This window comes from Chrysochloris asiatica, unplaced genomic scaffold, assembly GCF_000296735.1.
Source record: "Chrysochloris asiatica unplaced genomic scaffold, ChrAsi1.0 scaffold00050, whole genome shotgun sequence".
Taxonomy (NCBI): Eukaryota; Metazoa; Chordata; class Mammalia; order Afrosoricida; family Chrysochloridae; genus Chrysochloris; species Chrysochloris asiatica.
The window spans coordinates 376,035-397,858 of NW_006408568.1; the positions used below are offsets into that span (position 1 = coordinate 376,035).

Sequence of the window (21,824 nt, forward strand, 5' to 3'; positions counted from 1 at the left end):
CTTGGAGGCCAAGATGGCCAAACTTCGTCTCTCATACTTTGGACATATTGTCAGAAGGGACCAGTCACTGGAGAAGGATATCATGTTTGGTAAGGTGGAGGGTCAGAGAAAAAAAGGAAGCCCTCCGCCCCCAACGTGATGGATTGGCCAAGTGGCAACATCGATGGACTCAAGTGTGGCAACAGTAGTGAGGTTGGCCCAGGATGGGGCAGTGTTTCATTCTGCTGTGCATAAGGCCGCTATGAATCGGTATCAACTTGATGGCACATATCAACAACAACAACAACAACAAGATTTCCAAGGAGTGGCTGGTGAATCTGAACCGCCGACCTTGCAGTTCAAACCAACCTTGCAATCTAATGCATTATCCCACAGTGTCACACCAAGACTCCAGTGAGTTTGGGGAAATAAAAATGGTTTGTGTAGTCAACTCCAGGTGTGTAGGTGTGGTAACAGAGAAGCCATACAGGGAAGGTAGTGGGATCTGCCTTGTCCCTGACAGTGGCAGGGAGGTAGGCAAGGGTTCTGGTACAAGAAAGAAGTGTAAGCAGAGTTGCAGAGTAAAATGGATTAGAGTGAAGCAAGAACAGGTAGAGACAGGGCAGATGGGAGGCTCTTGCAACAGACCAGACATAAAATTAAGAAGGTATAGATCAAGACAGCAGAAGCCGTAGGGGAAGAAAAAAAGCAAAAACAAAAAAAAAACTGTTTGAGAGATTTTAAGGAGTAGATATGTCAGGGTTTCATCATCATGGGGCATGGGGTTGAGGGAGAGAGAGGAAATCTAGACTGACTAGAAGCCTGGATTTCTGACTTAGGTAACTGGGTGAAAGGTGATAAAGACAAATCTCAGAGAACAGAGAAGAAATCTCAGAAAGATTGTGTTTGAAGCGGAGGACACCTAGATGTCAGTTGTTGTTGTTGTTGTTATTAAGCGCCCTCGAGTCAATTCTGACTCACAGAAACCCTGTATAAGGTTCTGAAGAACGGCTGGTGAGTTTGAACCACCAACCTTGTGGCTAGCTGTCCAGTACTTATCCTACAGCACCACACGAGAACTCTCAGATGTCAGTAGATAGTTACAAATACACACTAGGATAAAGGTCTTGGTAATAGCTATAAATATGGAGGCAACAGTATACACCTGGAGGTTAAAGCCATGGCTAAGGATGGCACGCCTAGTGGCAGTAAAAAGGAAAAAAGAATGGGCATTGGATGAAACATAGGTAGACCAGAACATTTCTACCTCCACCCAGAGAAGGCAATAAGTGCCCTGGAGAATTAAATCGTGCCTTACCCCCAATTCCAGTGCCCAGGCTCCCTTCCCCAACTTCAGGATGAATAGATGTTAGTATCAGACACTAACCAGCAGACCTCTTTCCCCACTCCTGTCCTGCTGCCTCAGTCAAGCACCTTTCATATTATGGCTCCTCTCAGTATCATCCCACACCTCACTGGGTGCTCATTTGGGATTGTACCTGGGGGTAAGTGCCCTCCTCTGCACCCACCCCTCCCTAACATCTCTGTGACTACCATGCTTAAGGAAGGACACTGGAACTTACTGGGCTATAGAAACTACTTAGAGGCACCTCTCTTCAAGTGGTGCCCAGGACACGTGCCATACCTTAGATACGCCTCTACCTCTTGTCCTGCTGTGTTACGGATAGGCATAGAATCTCAGAACTAGAAGAAACATTGTTGATATTCTAACCCCCTCGCTCTAAGGAGAGAAATCAGACTTGGGTCCTTGGTATTTCCTAGGGCAGGGATAGCACAAGAAGTATATTCCCATTAACAGTTCACTTTTGTGATATAGCCCCACCTGGTTACTGTTCCCTAGGACCTGGTGCTTAGATAAGACCTGGGCCAGAGAATCAATGATCCAAAGCACTGAAGTTGACATCTCAGGCCTGGCTCCTGGGTCTACATGGAGAGGGTGAAGGCCCCTCAGCAGCCATGTCTTCATGGGTCTGTGGGTTAGTAAGGGAAGTTCAGCTTTGGCACATGTCTCCAGACCCTACTCACTCTTAGCAAGCCTTGCCTGTCCTCTCCCTCTGGACTCCAGGACCAGATGCCCATGTGCTCAAGGTGGAGTATTTGAAAGACCTGATGATTTATACAGAGTATTCCAAGTGATGAGGAGGGGATGAACATGTCCCACAATGCACTGAGCTTCTGACCAGGTCCTGTGGCATTCCCTGAATTGTCTTTACTTTGCCAGGAGGAACTGAAGGAAGGAAGCAGGGACAGCCATCTGCCCCCAACTTCCTTTCCCAATGACCTAGCATTCTGTGATTTACCGCAAACAAGACAACCTGTCCTGGGGACCTCACTTCAACTCTACTCAAACACCTGAATGACACCTGAGACAAGACAGCCTGCCACCCGCACCCACACAGTATCCGGCAGACAGGCAGGAAGCAGCTCGTGAGACTTTTTCTGGTTGTTTTATTTGAAAACCCTAGGACGTGTCCACTTCCTCACCAGACCCATCCCCCTACCCCACCCCAGGACATAATGATGCCACACACACACCCACACACACACAAGGCTGTGAGCTGCACACAGGAACACAAGGGCAGCGCTCACGACAACATTGAAAAAATATACATTATATATAATATACCCGGGGACCCCGCCCCACCTCCATCCCCACAGCCTAGCCAAGACCAGGTCATGATGGAAGGGGCAGGGGCTGTAGGACCCCAGGATAGCAAGGGCAAAGGCGGAAGAGGACTAGACAGGATGGTTACTGGGAAAGGGGAGAAGCAGGATTCCCAGAATGAAATGGAAATAGAGGTGGTGGAGATCACAAGAGAAGCAGGGAAGGCCCAGCTGAGGGAGCCCAGAGGGAGACGGGCTTAGAGAGGGAGAGCAGAGTATTTCCTTAAATCCTGCCCCCTGCCCCACCACACACAGGTTGATGGTGGAGAGGGGGCAGAAAGGCAGCCAAAGTCCTCCAGCTGCCTGCCCATAGGAGAAGCAGTTCAAGATGGGGTGGGGTGATAGGCCAGAGGCAAAAGGTTCAGAGGATCCAGGGGGCCCAGAGGAAAGAGTGGGGGGTGAAGGAAGGTGGGGCCCACTGAGATTTGGGGATTAAAGGATGACTCCCTCAGAGGAGCTCTTGATCTCTCTTCTCTCAGAATGTCCTCCTTTTTCTGGGGGTGCCTGTCTCACCAGGGCAGAATGCTCCCTGTTTGGAGAGGGGTGTGGCCTTAGAAGCGGTGTGGGGGAGTCTCAATGATGCGTCTCTCATCACTGCTGGGGGAATCAGCTGCCTCTGAGTCACTGCTGTCCTCATCCTCCTGTTGGCCACCGGCAGCCCCTGCCACACAGACCTGCCGGTTCTGGTAGGACTGGAGAGGGCAGGAGCAGAGAAGAGAGGGGTTAGAAGCCAGCACACACCAAGGGCCATACCTCCCGCCATCCCTTTCTTCCGACCCCACCACATCCCATATCTCATACAAGCCTTCCTCCTTTCTGCTTATCTCCGCCCAGTGTCTCCTTAGGAGTCTTTGCTGATGATGTTCCAGCTGCATCTTAACTCCCTTCCCACTCCCCAGGGCCACTCACCTCCATGGGGTTCACAATAATGGTGAGAGCTGAGTCATCCCAGAAGAGGTCTGGATCCTTGGGGTCACTGGAGGCTCCAGGGGTAACTCCAGTCCCTGAGACGCGGCGGTGAAGGGAATGGATGCGCACCAGACCCAGGATGACCATGAGCACCAGGAAGCCCACGCACACCACGATGATGAGAGTCGCTGCACTCGGGACCACTGTGGGGAGAGAATGGGATGAGGAGACTATGGCCAGATTTACCTAAGGGGACTCACACACAGAGCAGTGGGGTGGAACTCGGTGGAGTGAGAGTGGAATGGATCCAGTGTGGACAGAAGAGAGATACGCCCTGCATTGCTGGGAGGAAAACAGACTTCAGTGGGAAGGACAGGAGATGGGAGGGCAGTGTGGTCAAAGGGATGCAGGACACACAAAGTCTCCTTGCCCAGTGCTGTTATGAGCAGCCCTATTCTCAGCAGCAGTGGGCAAGGATGGAAATCTGCCTGTGTCCATCTGCTGTGCCCTCTCCAGCCCAGTGCCCAGTGGAAGAAGGAGAGAGGCAGCCACATGGCCTGACTGGTGTAGGAGGCAAGCTCTAAGCCAGGTTTCTAAGAAGGTGATGCTGGATCCAAGCCTGGGGGATAGATCTAAGGGACCAGAGGCAACCCCTTCAGTTACCCACCTGCACTGAACTCGCTTCTGCTTGATGACAACTCACTTCTTCTTGTGATATGGGGGCTCCTGGACATAAGGGGCTTCTGCTTCACCCTACTATGACCCTTAGGTGTAGGCACCTCCACCTTAGGCCCCCAGTGCTTGAGGCCCTGAAGCCTCACTTTGAAGCCCAGGTTCAGGGGGGCATAGACTCGGAAGGGTGATGAGATGCAGAAGGGCATGTTCACTCTCACCCGAACCTTAGAGCTGACAGCAGCAAAGCAGATGTGCATGCACAAGTACATGCCCAGGAAGAACATGTGGAGACACAGCTGGACAAAGGCCACCACAGCCCGCACCCGAGACAGGCTCCTGCTGGCCTGCAACCCGACCTGCACGCAGGCCCATACCAGCCACCTGGCAGCCTGCTGACACGGACGGATTAGAGGACAGTGCCTGAAGGCTTCCAGCAGAGTACAGTAGAGCCATACATGCAGCTTCACCCAGCTCCCTACTAACTGGGCAGACCAGGCAATGCCCTGAAGGAAGACATAAACGCTATAGACGTGGACTACAAGAGCCACAGAGTGAGCAGCCGTGAGCACAACCCTGACCCCCTCCTGCACACACACATACGGAAGTCGGAATAGCATGAAGAAGCAAAACAGGAGTGCCCACAGCCCCAGGGACAGCAGGTGGAGAAAGAGGTCCCACACACACACAGCCAGGGCCAGGACCCTCACAGGCAGCTGGGTCACTATAACCCACATGGATGCAAACATCTGTCCTCCTGGTTGTGTGCACAGGGACTTACCTGACCACAGAGGTTCTGTGAGGCCCAGGTCCTGGACAGTCTCACCACTGAGGAACTGTCACATGTATGTATGCCCCCCACTACACACACAGCCCAGAGTCACCCAGCCCCCAGAAGTATACACAAGTTACGCACCAGCTTACATTCCCAGTCCCAAATTTACCCACAGCTTCTGAGACTTAAGAGAAAGAACAGAACATAGAGACGCACATGGCATGGGAGCTCCCCACTCTCTGCTGCATACCCCTTCTCCCCAGTAGTCAACACACTCACACAGCCACATACTCTGGAGTCAGCCAAGTGTGTGGAGAATGCCCTGCCTGAGCAGATCCGCCAGTCCCACACCTCCCTCAGGCCACCCTGGCAGCACTTTGCTAAGTTGGTTCCTATCATGACCCGGCCCATGGCCCCTTGGGACTAGTCTCCTATTGGAGCTCACGTTGCTTGGCAGAGCAGAGATGGGCCTGGCTATAAAGGCATTTCTCAATGATCTGAGGTGTATGGGGGCAGGGAAGAAGGGGACAGAGTTGCCCTTTCTGCTTATGTGCAAGAAATTGTCCCTCACAGGTCTCGGACAAGACCCAGGGGTGGGTGGACTCTGGGACCAAGCCTGAGCTCTGGAAGGAGTCTGAGACTCCATTCAAGTAAATGTGCTCTATGGGCGCAGCAATGCCAAGCCAAAGCTTCTGGTTTGTGCCCCAATCAAATGCATTTGTCCCTCTATACTCCTGACCTGGTAACAAGCCGATTGCCACAGGAAGGACAAAATACAGATAGTATTTGTAGGCAAGCAAGTATGGGGAATTATTTTTAAATGAACCAAGAAGCCAGGGAGATGGGAGGATTTTCTATTTGGCTACAGACAAGTATCAAGAGTTGAAGAAGTACAAAGAACCTTTCTTGCTGCATTAGAACCCCACAGTGAATTCTGGCCTTGAGTGGTCTGTAGGAAACTGATGATTTCTTTTGATTATAAGGACACTGTTGAAAGTTCTGTCCACAGTCCCTAATGATGCCTCCTTTCTGAATTTCCTTGGGAGAGACTTCTCTCTGGCCCTAGCCCGACAGCTTCTCTTGCCATTTGGTTTCCTCCTATCACTGCTCATATTTCCTTTTGCTCTAGCTACAAAGAAGCCTACAGGCAAAACCTGGGCCCCTTCTAGCAATCACATAATATCCACAGTATGTATTTTATGTTCAGATAATCCCTGACTTACAATAGGGTTCCATTCAGAGGACTCCTTCATAAGTCAATTCTGATGTAAGTAAATGTCTTTTTTTTTTTTTTTTCATTATTACTGCCTTTTATTATCAGTATCTTTATAAATCCTATATTTGAACATTTGAGAGTAAACACCTGAGAATAACATCAGCCAATTACACATTGCAACACTGTATGTAGTACATATTACTAACAATAAGATGTATATATATTTTTTAAAAAAGGACTGTCCTAACTGTGGTTTTTCATAGTTTAAATACACTATAAATTGGAGATCACCTGACTTTATTCCCTAACTTCAGGCTTATTCTGATGATAAACAATCATCCTTTCCCTTTTCCTTCCTAATTCATCTTCATCTTTTATCCTACAGCATCGCACATATTTCTGTGAAGCCTCAGATCTTTGCAGGAAACAAACAGGAAATGGTGCCCAGACTTTGTTGCACCTTGAAATCACTGGGGATTTTCACAAACTGCTAATGCCTGGCTCCTACCCCCAGATATTCTGATTTAATTGATCCAAGTTGGAGAAAAATGAGACTTTCTTCTCCTACAAAGATTTATAGCCTCAAAAACCCTATACAGGATCACCATGAGTCAAAACTGACTCTCAATGGCAGTTAATAACAAAGTGTATACTAGAAGCACTGGTGGCACTGTAAGATAAGCACTGGACTGCTAACCTCAAGGTCAGAAACTCAAGCCCATCAGCCACTCTGGGAGAAAGAAGCTGTCTGCTCTTGTAAAGATTTACAGCCTCAGAAACCTTATACAGGGTCACTATGGGTTAGAACTGATTTGATGGCCAGAGGTTTGGCTTGGTAAGGTGTAAAGTAAGCAGCAAGAGATTTTAAAGCTCCCCAAGTGATTCTGGAATGAATCAAAGTTTGAGAGGACTCAATGAAAAATAAATGAAGTGTTTTCATCATCTTGTCTCACCCTTCTCCGAGAATCTATTCTCCCTACCAATGTACCTCTAACCACTCAACTCCAATTCTTAAATTTGTATTCATTCTCATTTCTCACTTAGTCTCTCTCTTGCTCCGTCTGTCTCTCTCCTTACCTTCTTGCTATCATCATGTTCAGTCCTGCCCTTTCCTTTGCTCATACTGCTTTTCCATCCAGAATATACTTCCCTTGTCCTCCTGCCTATCCAAAATTCCTTCTACCCTTCAAAGGATACGTTCAAACTCTACATGTACCACAAAGCCACCCTGACTGATCACTCTCTTCTTATTCCCTTGGGAGCTTCAAGGAAATGAACTTTCTGCCCTATATTTAGAGTCATTTGATAATTTTGTAGCACCATTCTTGGGATTGAGAGGTGAAGGGAACACCTTCAAGAGACAGAAAAGGTGAGTGAAACAAGTTTTACGAAGTGGATCGCCTGGTAAGCTTAGAGGATGCTAATCACCAACACCCTCAGATGAACTATGAACTCTGGCCCTACTTGGTAAAAATAAGAAACTTAGTGAGAAGCAAAGGCAGGCTGTTGCTCAGTTGAAATCTCAGAGGGCCCACATTAACCCAGGGACATTAGCTCAGAACAATGGACACCTGGGCGGCTTCTATGAGCAGGCAGAGGTGGGGGTGGGAGTGGGGCAGTGGTGAAGCAAGAGTAACACTCTCAAACAAGGACACTGGGGCACCTCAGGCAGCTCCCAGGGGTGGGATGAGAAATGCCAATTGCCAAACCACTAGGTGTAAGGCAGCAGGACCCTTAGGGAAGGAAGTTCAGGGGCAATTAGAATGGGACAACCCCTCCCCTCACCTGAAGCCTCCTACCAGATCTACCTTGGGCCCCAGTGTGAAGGAGCAGGACCCAGTATCCCAGCCAGATGAGGTTGAAGGATTCCCCAAGAAAGAACTGGAGAAAGTGCTAGGGAATGACAACATTAAAAAAAAAAAAAAAGCTGACGCTACCAAAAAAAGGTTTCGTTCATTCACACGTCTCTATCCACTAATGATTGTGTGACTGTCTTGGAACCTGTGCAACTGGTTATGTCTGATACTCTCTACTCACCTTTTATTTGCTTTGGAATCAGAGTAAAATGCTTAAAATTAAAAAGGACTCTGAGCTTGTGTTCAAAAAGAGCAAAAAAGAAGGGAGCCAAGAAAAAGGAAATACAAGAGACAGTGTGGGTGATGGTCAGTGCACAGGAGAGGAATCCAGACTGAATCCTGGAGCCGCCAAGAATGAGCCTGAAAAAGGAAAACCCTGGAAATCTCCTCAGGAGCTCCCCCAAATTAGGTACACTATAAATAATGAGTCCTGGTGTGGCACTGTGGGCTAATGCGACAGACTGCAAAGTCGTTTGAACTGCAAAGTCGGCAGTTGAAGCTCACCAGCCGCTCCTTGGAAACCCTACACAGGGTCGCTATGGGTCAGAACTGACCGGACAGCAATTAACAAAAATAACAACATAAATGATGACACTGACTAAATTTAAAGTATCAAACATTAAAGCAGAGACTCAGTGAAAGAAACCTGGTGGGTGGCAAGGTGCTCCAGTGCTCGTTGCTAATCAAAATGTGAGCCATTCAAACCTACCAGCCACTTTGTGAGAGAAAGATGCGGCAGTCAGCTTCTGTAAAGATTACATCCTTGGACAAGCTATGGGGCAGTTCTACTCTGTCCTACAGGGTCACCATGAGTAAGAATCAACTCTACAGCACCCAACAACATTAGTTAGTGCGCAAACTCTGAAATCATGCGGCCTGGATTTGAATTCTGGCTCTGCCGCTTTCTAGCGGAGTGATCTTGCGCAAGGTCCTTTAACATCTGGGTCTCTCTTTCCTAGCTTTTAAAAGAGTAATTTTAATACCAGTTTCACTTGCTGATGTTTATAAGGACTAAATGAGTTCATACATGGAAAAGCACACTCAGCTGGCACAAGCCAATAACCTTGAGTTTACTACTCTTACTATTTCTATTACATTTGTTGAAATGAGGGCTGGTACTTGCATGGGAGTAACTTGATTAACCATGAATTTCTTTCAAAGTGTTCCCTCTGCAGAAATCATTCAGAGAACTTTGAAAATTGCCCACAGAGTCTAAGATACAGCCTTTTGATTTTCAAATGGGACATATCTATACCCTTTGAGAGTAGATTTAATGTTTAAAAACAAAAAATGACATCCAGAGCCAACTCGGACAAAAGTGATAATGAAGTTAGCTAATAGTGAACTGAGCCTAAAGCAACATGTGTCTACAAATTAACAACAATAAATGCATCTCACACATTGGCTTCGAAAGCAATTCCAAAGAGAGATTTAAATTAATATCTATATATATACATATATGTATTTCAGCAACATTATCATCATTTTATTAAAATTTGTATAATTGTTTTAATAATGTGAAAGAATATATTAAGTATAAATCATTGCTGTTGTTAAGTGCCACCATCAAGTCAGTTCTGACTCACAGCAACTCTATACAGTTTCCAAAGAGAGGCCAGTGGGTTTGAACCGCCAACCTAGTGGTTAGCAGGCTATTGTTTATCCTACACCACCACACCAAGACTCCTTCATTAAGTGCAAGTAGCAGATTACAAAATAAGTCAATTCCAACTAGTAAAAAGAGACAATTGCCATAGCAAAAGACTGGAATACAGCATTCAATATCAGCAGTGGTTCTTTCTCTGTAAAGGAATTGTGACTGACTTTCTTCTTTGTACTTATATTTTCTAGATTTTCTACAATTACACAACTAGGCTGGAAATTAAAATTGCAGTCTGGTTGGTATAATAAGAGTGCTTTGAAGGGTAATACTCCATCTGGATATAATATTTTGTATATTTGGTTTCAAAAATATTCTCATGAATCACAGGTAGGACATGATTGCATCTATAATATGCCAACTTTCTACTTGAGGATAGGGACTGCATCTATCCTATAATTCTGTTATAGCTCTAAAAGTAGCTAAGACAATGCCAAGACACCAAACCATTTGCTGACAAGACAACTCCAACTTATGGTGCCACCATGTGTATCAGAGTAGGACTGAACCCTTCAGGATTTTCAGTGGCTGATTTTTCAGGAGATCATCAAATCTTTTTTCTAAGGTTCCCCAGACAGACTTGAACCACCAACCTTTTGGTTAGCAGCTGAGCGCTTAACCATTTACACCACCAGGGAGTCTTCTGGTACATATGAGGTGCTCAATAAATACTTAATAGTTTTGCTACAAAGGGAACATCCTTAGGTCCAGGACTAATTTGATATTGTTGAAGGAGGACAACAGGAGCAAAAATGCTGGAACCAGGGTTTCAAACTGAGTCTCCCCAGATCCATCATGACTGAAGAAGCAAAACTGGAATGGACACGAATTTGTTAAATATGGGCATATGGGAATGATGAACAGGACAGGACATTTTACCAGTCAATGTCCAACTAGAAACAATCTCCCTCTTAGAAAATAAGGGTAGCATGCATGTTGCATGGCCACCAGATGTCTTGACAGTCAAAAACAGTGGTACCCAGCTCAAAGATGGCAGCCAACCACGCCACTCGACTGTGTGCCAGTCTCCACAGTTCTGGCTATCAGCCAATCCTGCAGGAGTCTCCTGAAAGGGCTCACTACCTCTTCTGAGTCTCCCATTCCAAATCAAAAGACAACCTCTGTGTTTACTATTCTTGCTATTACCGTAATTTTCCTGCTCTGATTGTCATCCCAACAGACCCACATTTTACCAATTCAAGTCTGTTCTGATTTTGCTACTGTACCAGTTTGAACCAGTTGGAAGCCCTGCTTTAAAATTCCACACTGGCTTTATGGTTCAAAGCATGAGTGCCCTTGCACTGACATAGAGCTCACATTCCTCCTGGAGGAAAATTACCATCTAGAGAGATAAATTTGGATCCATAGATAAATCCGCAGTATCCAACCAAATCACCCCTGCTCCACCCTTCCCTCCCCTCCCTAGCAATTGAGGGTAGGATGCCTGTGCCCAACCCTCTCACCTGGCACCCATCCTTCCTTGGTGAGCCCCACCCCACCCAGCCTCACGTACTAGAGTTTCGGTGGGAGCTAGCCAGGCTATGTCCAGCCATCTCAGGGGGTGGCTGGTGGCCACGGTGCAGGAACTGCTGGGAGCTGAGTACGTGGCTGGGGTGGGCAACTCGGTTCATGCTGTGCAGAACGTTGACCTGGGGAGAGGGAAGGTTCAGTGGACATATGTGCTTCACCCCAAGCCCTTCTCCACTTTTCTAGAGTACAGCTCTATATCTTAACTATGGGCCCAAATCTTCTCCTCTACCCCCAACAAGGTTTAGGGAGTCCTCTATGCTCCAATTTCCATGCCCACCAAATGCTGGTTTCAGTCCATGCCACCCTGCCTCCTTGCCCATGAGGAGTAACTACGAAGGGAAGGAGACTCTGTGGGTACCTCCACGATGAATTCATTGCTGGAGTAACGGCCATTCATTTCTGAGCAGGAGAGCCGGAATTTCCTGGCATAGAGTGCAGCTCCATGTTGCAGACGGTAACGAGCCTGCCTCAATATCTCCTCATACACAGTGATGCTTTCCACCCCTGAGGAGAAGAACTGCCCAATGCAGGAGCCAGTGGAGGCAGGCCCTCAGGCATGACCCTGTCTCCCCAAACCCTTACCAGGTAATACCATGCAGAGACCAGTCCCATGGAATAGGTTAGCCCACCCCTCAGTAGGGATGTGACCTAAGTTATCAGAGGAAGAGAGCTTCCCTCCAACCCACCCTCTCTGCCTGACTGGAATGGAGAAATTGAGCCTTCATTTCCTGTTCTGCCTTCTCTAAATGTTCTGGGGCTTCTGAGTAGGGATGGAGAAAAGGAAATCATGAGATACTACAGGAAAGAAGGAAGGTGACAAGCAGGAGGGAACATACAGAAGTTCTCAAACAGGCCCTGGAAGAGACTAGAAATAGGAAGAATCCTTTCTGGAAGGGTCTTCAGAGAACAGCAGTTTTCCTTTGAAAACTACCAAATCGTCACTCCCAGTGTTCATTAAGGGATGAGGACTTAGCTTTAAGTTATGGTGTGTATGAGACTAGTGAGATGGAAGATGAGAAGATGGCTACGATTAAACAACTGGGGGATTAGAAAGTTAGTTAGAGAAGACAAAGTCAAAAAAGAAAAGAGATACAAAAGAACTGAAGAGGAAACAAGAGTAGAGGTGAATTGGGCTATAGAAAGGAATAGGGAATAAAAACAGAGTTCACCCTCTTAGGGGCAATACGGAAGCCAGAGGATCTTCCAGAATGGGAAGGAGTCAAATGGTACTGGACCTCATCCCTCTGGAAGGAGGGCCCTCTAGGGTTCCCAGGTGTTTGATCATTGAGAGGGGCACCAAAAATAGAAAGCAGGCCCCCAACACCAACTGACCAGCAATGGTGAGATAGGCAGATGTGTTGGTGAGCTCCAAGCCTCGTTGCTGCAGAGATGCCATGTCCAAAAGCAGGCTTTCCCGTTCGGGGTCCAGGTCATCTCCCACCAGAGAAATCTCACAGCCATCCAGGTTGTGCACAATCTCATCCGACATGCGTGTGTCTGTCACTGGGCAAGAGAGAGTCAAAGTCTGGCTTAAAGCTGAAGGGCCACTGAGGTTCTGAATCAGCCATCTCCTCATAGCCGCTCTTCCTCCCCTTCCCTGAGAGCCATAAGCATCAGTTCAGCGCTATATGCCCTAACAATCGCCTTGCACTCAGGCACCTCCCACTGGCTCTATTTCCTAGTGTCAAGTGCTCACGGTTAAGCAAATGCAGGAGGAAGTGGCTCTCATTTCAAGTTCTAGGTATTTCTCTCCCTCTGGTTCTAGCCACTGGCCCCATCTCTAGATGATGTCACTTTCTGGAGTCACCTTTACCTGTGCCTTGCCAACTCTCATCTTTTTTGGCCTCCACCTGGTGGGAAATGGAGCAAGTGACTTGAAGATCAGGGAACAAAGGGACTCCTTCCAGTCCCTCAAAATCCGCAGCTGGGCGGGCAAAATGAGCAGTGCCACTCAGCAGGATTTGGGGAGCATCAGGCTGAAGAACCACCACATAGCCCTCCACCTCAGGGATGGAGACACAGGATTCCTCACTGAAGCACCTGTGTGAGAAGAGGAAAGAGAGGCAGCTTGTGACCCCCAAACCCCTTCCCTTATCATCTATAGCTATTTCACCCCTTTAGGTCTCTACCTCTACAATAGAGCACCTCATCTCAGGGAGGGCTAGAGGAGGAAGTGGAGGCAGTATCTTTGCACCCCCACCCCTATAGGAATATGCTGGAGGGGAAGATACCCTTTCTGGTAGATACCACTGCAAGAAATGGTCAAAGACCTATAAGAGCTGATCATCAGTGCCCCGGGATTGTGGAACATCTGTCAAACCTTATTGCAATGAAAATAAAACAAACTGAGCTTACAAAAATGTATAACTATATACAGGTCTTTACCCAGGAGGTAAAAAAAATCATGCATTCAGTACAATATCTGGCAGAAATATGCCAGAAAATATTCAAAAACAAAAGTGGGGTGAAGTAGGAGGGCTATCAAAGGATGACCTCCTCCTTGGTAGTGTCTGCATTCCTTCCAATCAGGTGAGCCCATCTAGCTTGCGTTTCCTTTAGTTGCTCCTCCCAGGAAGTCTCACTGATCTTGGTATGAGAGGACTTCGCCAAGCCAAGCCAACCAACAGTGCAGTCTCTCAGCAATTACCTTTCCAGGACCACTTCTAGCCCCATCCTTTGCAATAATGACACCTTACATTTGCACAGCTCTTACTGGCTTATAAAGCACTTTGCCTGTGTTATTTCATTACAATCTTATTTCAATGCCCCAGATCAAAACCTCTTGGCAAACAATCCCAGCTGACCCCAGGAGCACGGGCTGCAACAGACATGCCCACTGCCCTGAGCAATGCTATTCTGTGTGCTACTGCCCCCGGAGGAGACAGTGGAGAAGAGGGCTGTCCCAACCCAAAGGCATTTATGGCCTGGTAGATTAGATATGGCACACAGAACTTAAACAAGGGCTGATATGGTCACTGCCATATGAATTGAATGAACAAAAAGCCATGAGAGTCTGGCTAGGATGGGAGTAGGGTGTTCAGAAAGGGGAAATAGAAATAATCAAGAAAAAGAAGCAACTTAGCTAGCCTTTGTAGGAGAGGCAGGACTTTACTAGGCAAAAGTTTGACAATAGAGGGGATGGTGCAGAATATACTAGGAGGAGTAAAACAACAACAGGATTATGAAAGCTTTGATGGAAAAAAAATCTGTTGCCATTGAGTGGGTTCTGAAGCCTGGCAACCCCATGTGTTTCAGAGTAGAACTATGATTCATAGGGTTTTCAAGGACCATGATGTGGTGCTATGGGTTAATGCACTGGACTGCAAAGTCAGTTTGAACCACAAGGTCGGAGGTTCAAGCTCACCAGTAGCTCCTTGGAAACCCTATACAGAGTCGCTATGAATTAGAACCCACTAGATGGCACTTAACAACAATGACCTTTTTCAGAAGTAGATGAGCAGGCCTTTCTTCTGAAGGATCTCTGGGTGAACTCAAACCTCCAACCTGTCAGTTAGCAGCTGAGCACTGAACCACGTGTACCATTGAGGGGCTTCATGATGAGAGTTCTTCTTTTTAACCAGTAGGCAAGAGGAAGTCAGTCTTTCTTATCAGGGAAGGGTGATACTGAAATGCTTGATTTAAGAGGACTACACAAGCCTCAAAGAATCCTGATAGTTACAGGGGTTGAAGACCTCAGCTGTTAATCAAAAGGTTGATGGTTCAAACCCACCAGCTGTTCCGTGGAAGAAAAATGTGGCCAAAATGTGGCAATCTGCTTCTGTAAAAATTTAGTTTACAGCCTTGGAAGCTCTATGGGGCAGTTCTATCTGACTCATTTGATTACTATGAGTCTACTCAACGGCAGTAGGTAGAGAGTGAACTAGAGTCAGAAGAGGAGAGATAGGCAAACTTGTTAGGAGGCTACTGTCAGATGAAAGGTAATGAGAATTTGGGCTAGAAAAGTCAAGGGGACTTTCAAGCAACATGGGTGAGTCTTATAGAAATCTTACCATTCAATCCATATACCTGTTGTTGTTCTTAAATACCGCTGAGTCGTTCTGACTCATAGCAACCCTACAAAAGGTTTCCGAGGCTGTAAATCTTAATGGGAGCAGAACGCCTCATCTTTGTCCCATGGAACTTCTGACCTTGAGATTGGCAGCCCAACTCATAGCCACTATGCTACCAGAGCTCCTTATGCATATCCATATAAGGAGGATATAATTGTGTCCCCCAAAATAGACATGCTCAAGTCCTAACCTCTGGACCTATGAATGTAACCTTGTTTGGAAACAGAGTCTTTGAAAATGTTACTAGTCAGTTAACATGAGGTCATACCAGAATAGGGTAGTCCCTCATCCTATCTGAGTGGGGTCTTTATAAAAGAGAAGAGACACAGAAGACAGAAGAAAGCCTACCATGTGAAGATGCCTGGGCTCCCAGAAGCTGGGAGACAAGAAAAGATCCTTCCCTAGAGTCTTCAAAAAGAGTATGGCACTGCTGACACCTTGAATTTGGACTACTAGCCCCCAGACCTATAAGACAATAAATTTCTGTTCTTATGAGTCACCCAGTTGGTGATATTTTGTTACAGCAGCCCTTGGAAACTAATACAAGAGGTAACACTAAAAAGGGTAAAAGGTGAGACATAGACCAGACAGAGAGGAGGGATTTAAGCAAACTGCTGTTGCTGTTAAGTGCCATGAATTCAAGTCAGTTCTGAAGCATAGTGACCTACAAGGAGCAGCTGGTGAGCTTGAACTGCCAACCTTGAGGTTCAAGCCAACCTTGCAGTCCAGCGCATTAGTCCTCAGTGACACAGCAGAACTCCCACTGATAAAGGACAAATATAGAGGCTAAAGAGAGGCGGAATCAAAGAATACCCACTAGATGGCAGTATGTCCTAACAAAAAAAATCTACCCCATAAATGAGAACTAGCTGCCATCAGTCCAGTTCCACTCATAGCGTTCCTGTATAGGGTTTCCAAGGCTGTAAGTCTTTTTTTTTTCAAGGCTTTAAATTTTTACAAGAGCAGAAAGCCCCTCATTATTTCTCCAGAAGAGCGACTGGTGGGTTTGAACTGCCGAATTTGTGGTTAGCAGTCCAGTGCTCATTCTACAAAGCCACCAGGGCTCCTTATAAATGATAATAAGGGATGAAAACAAATGTCTTCATAGAATAACAGCCAACATTTACAGAATGTTTAATAGGCACTCTGCTAAGCATTAGATCTGGATTATATGTTTTAGCTTTTATGAGAATTCCATGAGTTAGATTCTATTGTTTTCCTGGCTTTATAAATGAGAAAGTTGAGGCCCAGAGAGGTTCATTTGCCCAAAGCTCAAAGTTAGTAATAGATGCTGTATCCTTAGGATTATGTTTCACTGCCTCTCAATTAATTTGTATTTTTAAAGCATATAATATATTGTTGTTGTTGTTAGGAGCCATCGATTTGGTACCGACTCATAGCAACCCTATGCACAAAAGAAGGAAACATTGTCCAGCCCTGGTCCAACCTCACAATTGTTGCCACACTTGAGCCTATTGATGCTGCCTCTTTGCCAATCCATCTCGCTGGGGATCTTCCTCTTTTTCTCTGACCCTCCACCTTACCAAACATGATATCTTTCTCCAGCGACTGCTCCCTTCTGACAATATGTCCCGAAGTATGAGAGACAAAGTTTCGCCATCCTGGCCTCCAAGGAGCACTCTGGCTGCACTTCTCCCAACACAGATAGATCTGTTTGTTCTTTTGGCAGCCTATGGTACTTTCAATATTCTCCTCCAACACCATAACTCAAAAGTATCAATTCTTCTATGGTCTTCCTTATTCACTGTCCAGTTTTGTATCCATATGAGGCTATTGAAAATACCATGGCTTGGGTCAGGTTCACCTTAGTCCTCAAGATGACATCTTTGCTCTTCAACACTTTCAAAAGGTCTTGTGCAGCAGATTTGCCTAATGCAATATGTCGTTTGATTTCTTGACTGCTGCTTCCATGAGTGTTGATGGTTTCATATATACTTATATATATACTTGGAGTCCTGGTGTGGCGTTGTGAGTTAATATGCCAGGCTGCAAGGCTGTTTGAAATGCAACGTCAGCAATTCAAGTTTACCAGCTGCTTCTCAGAAGCCCTATACAGGGTCACTATGAGTCGGAACCGACTCCACAGCACTTAACAACACCAACAACAAATATATATTTAAAGGAGCTCTGGAAGCATAGTGGTTATGAGTTGGGCTGCTAACCTCAAGGTCAGCAGTTTGAAACTAACAGCAATTCCATGGAAAAAGATGAGGCTTTCTGCTCCAGTAAAGATTTACAGATTTGGAAACCATGTGCAGAGTTGCTATGAGTTGGAACTGACTCCACAGCATACCACCACCACCAATATATACTTAAAGCTTGAAATAGTACAGAATGTAAAGTCATTCACTTAAAATTCAAGAGTCAGAAGTTTATTAGTGGTAACCAGAGGTGGGTGAGTGGGGGAAATGGGAGTTATTCCTTAAGGGGTTTCTGTTAAGGATGACAAAAAATTTGGAAATTAGTAGTGATGAAGATAACTAATATCACTGAACTACATACTTAAAAATGATTGAAGAAGCAAATATTTTCTTACATATATTTTACCACAATAGAATTTTCCTAAAACCAAGTTTTTTCTGTGAAGGTCCAGATGGTAAATATTTATGACTTTGCAAGTCATACAGTCTCTGTCCCAACTACTCAGTACTCCTTCTGTATCATGAAAAGTAGCCAAAGACAATACACAAATGAATGGTCTTGGCTGTGTTCCAACAAAATTTTATTTACAAAAATAGGTAGCAGGCCAGATTTGGCCTGAGCTGTAGTTTGCCAGCCCTAGACTTAACCATAAAGGAGCTCTGGCAGCATCATGGTTATGAGTCAGGCTACTAACCTCAAGGTCAGCAGTTCAAAACTACCAGTAGTTTCGCATGAGAAAGATGAAGCTTTCTGCTCCCGTAAAGATTTACAGCCTCAGAAACCCTACTGGGGTTGCTATGAGTCAGAACTGAGTCTATGACACACCACCAACACCATCACCTGACTGAACCATTATACTTGACCTTGCAAAAGCTTGATGAAGCAAGATTAAAATCGGTGAAGAAATTAAAGCTCACTGTTGATGCTTTTGAGTTATGGTGTTGGAGGAGAATATTGAAAGTGCCATGGGCTGCCAAAAGAGCCAATAGATCCATTTTGGAAGAAGTGCAGCCAGAGTGCTCCTTAGAGGCCAAGATGGCCAAACTTCATCTCTTATTTTCAGACATATTGTCAGGAAGGAGCAGTCGTTGGGGAAGGATATCATGTTTGGTAAGGTGGAGGGTCAGAGAAAAAGAGGAAGACCCCCAGCAAGAAGGATTAGCCAAGTGGCAGCATCGATGGACTCAAGCGTGGCAACAGTAGTGAGGTTGGCCCAGGATCAGGCAGTGTTTCATTCTGCTGTGCATAAGGTCGCTATGAGTTGGTACCAACTCAATTGTACCTAACGACAAACAACAATTTGCTCCAAGTCATCAAAACAATTAATAACGATGCAAAATTAATACCAGACCTCCCAGCTCCCTATCCAGTACCCTCTCTGTGCCACTTTACATATCAGCATAGAAAAGATCAAAACCCCAAAGTGTGACTAAGTGGGAAGAGTAATGAACTGGTTGTTGGGAAATCTGTGTCTACTACAAGCTCTTCATCCAACACTGTTGTGTGACCTTCACTGGTTAATTGTCTTCTCTTGGGGGCCCAATCCCCCATCTGTAAAATGAAGGAGATATGTCTAACCCTAGATGATGTCTAAGGGTAAGGAGTTGTGACACTCATTCTGCTCTGTGACTTGCCCATCCCACACAACACTCACTTGACGGCAGTGGTGAGGCGCAGGGGCCTGACGCCAGGCGTGGCAAAGCGCAGAGTATTCATGTAAGCCACATGCTGCAGGGCATGGTTGAAGGTCTCCACATCATCCCCCTCCAGGGTGAGCAGGGACTGCGAGGGGTTCACGTGGACCTGGGCCCCAGACACAGACACAGCTGAGAGCAGGACCAGGAGGCAAGGGAGGAGGGGAGCAGAGGTAGAGAGGTGGGGCAGGGTGAGGGGCAGGGGGCATGCCAGCAAAGAGAGGGCTAGAGGAAGGGGTTATACCTTCATTCCTTTGCCCAGGCTCTCGAAATCCCTATAGTCCAGCCCCTCCCGACATGCATAGAGGCACTCGATGACCTCACGGCTCTCCAGGCGACCTGAGCGCACGCTGAAACCAGCCAGATAGCCATGAAAGTAGTGGTGGATCGGCAAGGGGTCTCCTAGGGTAGGAACACAGGATGGGGACCAGGAGGTGAGAAAATATCTAAGGAGAGGAGGAGTGAGACAAAGGAAGGCGAACTGAGCAAAAAGGAAAAGCAAAGAGAAATGGAAAAGAACAGATGGCTTGAGAAAGAAAAGGGAAAAGGGACTATGGAAACAGAAGGAAAGAGGTGAGAGAGAATTGAGCACAGGAGCGATTTGGAGGACTGAGAGAGATGAAACAAAAAAGAGAAGAAAATCGAGGGAGAAGAAAGGTGAAAACTAGAAGCAATAGAAATGAGAAACACTTTCAGGAGAGCAGAAAAGGGAAGAAGGAAGCCAGGACTAAAGAGGAGAAACAAGAAGAAGACTGCAAGAGAGGGCCTCTTTTACAGTGACATGCAAGGAGACATAGGATGAGTGTGTATGAGCTCTGAGGATGCCCAGATCTGCCCCTCCTGTGGATCTGACTCTGCCACTTCCTTTCTACCATGTGGAAAGCCAGCATGAGAACTCCTTTATTCCACTCAGAAGTTCACCCAGGAAAAGACACCCAGAATCCAGTCAAACTACATCAGGCCTTACCTCTCCAACCAAACCCTGCCTTACTGTATTTCTCTGATGTTCTTTCTACCCACCCCCTGCCCCCACCAGTGGTGTGTGAAGCAATAAACAGCATGGTTGAATAGGATTGGGGTGGAAAAGGGAGCACAGAACAGAAAGTTAAGATAAGAAGTCTCTGATTTCTGGTTCTTACACACAGAGTACCTTGTGTTGTTGGGTCCATACTGTTGTCTCCTCCTTTTTCCTTCTCTTTGTTCTTCTCCTCTGGAGGGAAAAAGTGCTTGTGAGCTCAGAGTTGTAGGATAGACAGATTGACTGAGAGGAATGGGAGGATTTTCCTGCTCTGGCCCTATGCACAAAGGAAGTGCAACCTCTCAGCTGAGTCTCAATCCTTCTTTTGTCATTTCTCAATCTCTCAGTTCTCTGCTATACACACACTCCCAAACACATTGGTAATGAAACACATGGACTCTGGTAAGACATACACACAAACACACACATCCAGGAGGTAAAAAACATACTCAAATGTTAGAAGATTTATAAACCTAGGAAGGGTCACTGCTCTCTAGCAGAGGCAACAAACATGAATGGAACAAAGGGAAAACAAGCTGAAGTTACAGAGATTCTGCTGATGCCCATGAAGGCTATTCCTCCAAGTCAGAGGTGATGCCCAGTGGAATGGGAGGAAATGTGGAAGGCTGTGGTCTCCTCCACAGGAGATCTTTCACCCACATCCTGATGCAAGGAGGTGCAAGAGGTGGCCTCAGTTAGCTCTGAGGTCAAGCTACACTCCCAACCCCACCTTCCCACACCAATCCTAAACTTGTAGATACTCTAACTTTTGATGTGTCTAGCAAGAAGCTCAGAGGGTCTTACCAGTCCAGCAGGCCCCAATCATGAGAGCAGGTTCCCTTCGGGGTGGGTGGATGAGGCCATTGTCATGGATGAGGGCAGGGTCAAAGGAAATGCCATCAGCATAGAGTGTGACTGTGGGGAACTCCAGGTTCAAAGCATAGTGGTGCCACTCATCATCACAGACCTGGGGGAGAAGGGGAGGACAAGAGCCTCCCAGTTACTTCATTCTCAGGGAACTAGTCTTGGGAGGTGGGGCATAGTCCCCCATGTTCCCAGTTCTAATAACAGAGCTTCAGTAGTGCCTACCTGGCACAAATTAAGGACTAGCACCCTTTCTCCAAAGCTACCAAACAACACACCTAGTACCTAAAATTCCACCCTCTTCTGGTAACTCTTTAAAACCATAAACATTCATAAGAGGAATAATACACCATAGTACGAATAACTTCTCCAAAAAAAATACATGCATGTATATATGTATTATGCATCTGTGACCCTAGAACCTCTATGATAATTTCTAACCTAACAGGAACCACTAACACAAACTTTTTCTCCTTTTGCAATTTCTCCTACAGTCAACAAGATGAGGTTGAGGGATGGTCAGAGGAGTGAGGGGTAGAGAGTTCTTTGCCTTATCAGCTTCCAAATTGTGGGGTTCTTCTTGATCCAGAGCTATAGACCCTCTTCCCTTTTCTCTCTTCCCTCTCTTTACAGGGATAACCTCATTTGTTCCCATGGATTCAGATATGGTATGTATGCTGATAATTCCCAAATCTAATATCATTAGTCCAGAAACTCTCCTCTAAATGCTGGG

At 46.2% G+C, this 21,824-nt stretch overlaps 1 protein-coding gene across 1 annotated transcript in view; it reads right to left on the reverse strand.

Moving 5' to 3' along the window:
- Positions 1 to 3,121: 3,121 nt before the first annotated feature.
- CLSTN3 (calsyntenin 3) overlaps positions 3,122 to 21,824 on the reverse strand; it is a 28,739-nt gene continuing 10,036 nt past the window's right edge. The window contains exons 9-18 of the mRNA XM_006862616.1: positions 21,032 to 21,194; positions 20,360 to 20,419; positions 19,454 to 19,611; positions 19,170 to 19,318; positions 13,096 to 13,322; positions 12,615 to 12,785; positions 11,641 to 11,786; positions 11,266 to 11,401; positions 3,574 to 3,776; positions 3,122 to 3,356 (exon numbers count right to left, since the gene is read on the reverse strand). Coding sequence (XP_006862678.1) covers positions 3,216 to 3,356; positions 3,574 to 3,776; positions 11,266 to 11,401; positions 11,641 to 11,786; positions 12,615 to 12,785; positions 13,096 to 13,322; positions 19,170 to 19,318; positions 19,454 to 19,611; positions 20,360 to 20,419; positions 21,032 to 21,194 — 1,554 coding nt within the window. The 3' untranslated portion in view covers positions 3,122 to 3,215. The remainder of the gene's footprint in view (positions 3,357 to 3,573; positions 3,777 to 11,265; positions 11,402 to 11,640; positions 11,787 to 12,614; positions 12,786 to 13,095; positions 13,323 to 19,169; positions 19,319 to 19,453; positions 19,612 to 20,359; positions 20,420 to 21,031; positions 21,195 to 21,824) is intronic.